This window comes from Plasmodium cynomolgi (assembly GCF_000321355.1).
Source record: "Plasmodium cynomolgi strain B DNA, scaffold: 0340, whole genome shotgun sequence".
NCBI classification, from domain to species: domain Eukaryota; phylum Apicomplexa; class Aconoidasida; order Haemosporida; family Plasmodiidae; genus Plasmodium; species Plasmodium cynomolgi.
In genome coordinates, this window is record NW_004192854.1 from 1 (window position 1) to 2,436 (window position 2,436).

Consider the following 2,436-nt stretch of genomic DNA (forward strand, 5'->3'; position numbering starts at 1 on the left):
ATTTATATTAAGAATATTCTCACAAAATTATGTTTTTGTATTTTTTATTACATAAAAAAAAATAATATTGTTATCAATAAAAGGGATACGTTGGCACAATTTATGCTTTTTAATTGAATCATAAATAAAATAACTAATTTTAAAAAAGAAAAACAATATTTATATGAATAAGTACAAACAAATTTGGATGTATATAGTGTAGTATAAAATTTCATATTATTATACTGTTATATAGATGCGCAACTTATCCATAAAATAAATTATATAATAATGCCTTATAAAGTATATGAATATTTTTACATGATAGTGCTTTATAATAATAAAAAATATAATGAACAAAAAATAAGAAAACAAAACAAAAAAATTCAATTTTAGATATTAGGTATATATAATAGTACAATATTATATTACCTTTAACAAAATACTTATGGATAATACAGTTATCCTTGGCACTAAATAATAGTGCTTGTTTATTCCTAGATGTAGTAAATTATAAATAGATAAACTTAATAACACGCATTCCCAGATTTATTATTTGTTTGTAATCATAATGCCGAATATTCCACCTTCTTTTTATGTACATTTTGACCAGTAATATAGATTACTCTTTTATTATTTCATATAATAAAAAGACAATTCATAAATGATAGATATTTATTGTATTAATATTTTTCATTAATACTGATTATATTTTATCATGATAATAGTAATTGTGACCTTAATTTATTTTTCATTAATAATTGAATTGCATGGAGAATTATATGTGATATTCTTTGCTGTTATTTCGTCTAATAGATAATGCCACACTTATATAGGATTATAACATTTTTAGTGAATACTATTTGTAATCCATTATTGTATGCTCTATATAAAATTCTATTATAATTCTAAATATTTGATAAATTAATATTATTACATTGTCTTGTTGTTCATATATGTTCTATATTAATAATTATACTTATTTATCGCTTTAAATGTTTACACAATTTTGCGTTATACGAATAGAATAATTGCAAATCTATGTTTGTCACCTAATCGTTGTATAACATTTTGATTAATAATATACATGTAATTAAAATGCATTTTTTTTTCCTATATTAATAATGTCACAGTAATTCTTAATTAAAATTATATATTTTTTATGCATCTCTATTATAACTATATGATAAGAGGTAATACGGTTTCGCGCGTTCCATTTTTGATGTACTTGGAATATCTGAATATTCGTGTTCTATATATTCATTTTCCGAATTTATTTTTTTTCTCAATCCTCGATGTTTCAAGCCTGATGCAATGGGAGTAAACTAATATTAGGGGGAAAAAATTAGACATTGTAAAAATTATATATACTTATTCAAAATTTATTATGACTAGGTGTAGTAAAAAATATATTACGCTTTATATATATGTATTATAATATGCGTTATTAACCTTATATAAAATGAATAGAAGCGAATGCATCACTAATGCTAGCATAAGTGGGAATATTATCGGAGAATGTAATCCATTAGGTTTCACAGAAACTAATGTTTTCGGTGCATTATGGCATGTACCTACATATAGCATATTGCGATCATATAAATACTTAAAATTTTCTAGTTCATTACAAAAATCTTCATCCTTATTATCATTATAACATTCTTGTGCATACTTATTATGTAAATCATAGCATTTCTTCGCGCAGACGCAATAGCATTTATTGGACACATTCTGTTCATTTTTGAAAGTATTATACAATTCTATGAGTTTTTTTGCATTTGAAACTACAATTTTGCTAATTTCTTCAATATAATTATTGCACAAGTGTCTACCATTACGAGCTTTTTCGTATAATTGTAAAAATTCGTTGTATAATTTTAACGTCTGATCACTCTCTTTTTGATCCTTTAGTAAGTCATAATGCATCCAGTAGTACAAATATTTACATTTATTAGCTGATTCTTTCGACAAGTCATTTTGTGATATATGGCTTAAATACCCCATAACACGTCTACACGCTGTATCTTTATTGACACCGTTAATATCATAATTTGAAATAATAGGGGTACATTCTGTATTAGAATAGTTGTTATCACTGCTCGAATAAGAAACTAATTTCTCATTATATTCCTTAATATAATTAATAAAATTATACTGAAAAAAAAAAATAAAATTATAAGTTATAGTATAAACACATTGAATAATTATTTCACTTTCCCTAAATTCACAAAGAAATAACGAAATATAGTATAAAATTGCAATTATGAAATAAAAATAATAATTATGTAATTTTTGCATTTGTCACATATCCCATTATATTTAGATATTGCGTTGATATATAAAATAATTAAAATTACTAAAATGTAGATATATATTCTTGAAATGAGTCATCTGATCTGACAATATATTATGTAATCTTTTCATCGTTATATAAATAAATTTGATAAAGATTTAATT

The 2,436-nt window shown here is 22.8% G+C and overlaps 1 protein-coding gene across 1 annotated transcript; it reads right to left on the minus strand.

Moving 5' to 3' along the window:
• Positions 1-1,398: 1,398 nt before the first annotated feature.
• Positions 1,399-2,277, minus strand: PCYB_003690 (hypothetical protein; the record flags this gene model as incomplete). The annotated part of the gene is made up of 2 exons (XM_004227790.1): positions 1,399-2,133; positions 2,173-2,277. 2 exons carry the CDS (start codon positions 2,275-2,277, stop codon positions 1,399-1,401), a joined length of 840 nt encoding a protein of 279 aa, XP_004227838.1.
• Positions 2,278-2,436: the final 159 nt, after the last annotated feature.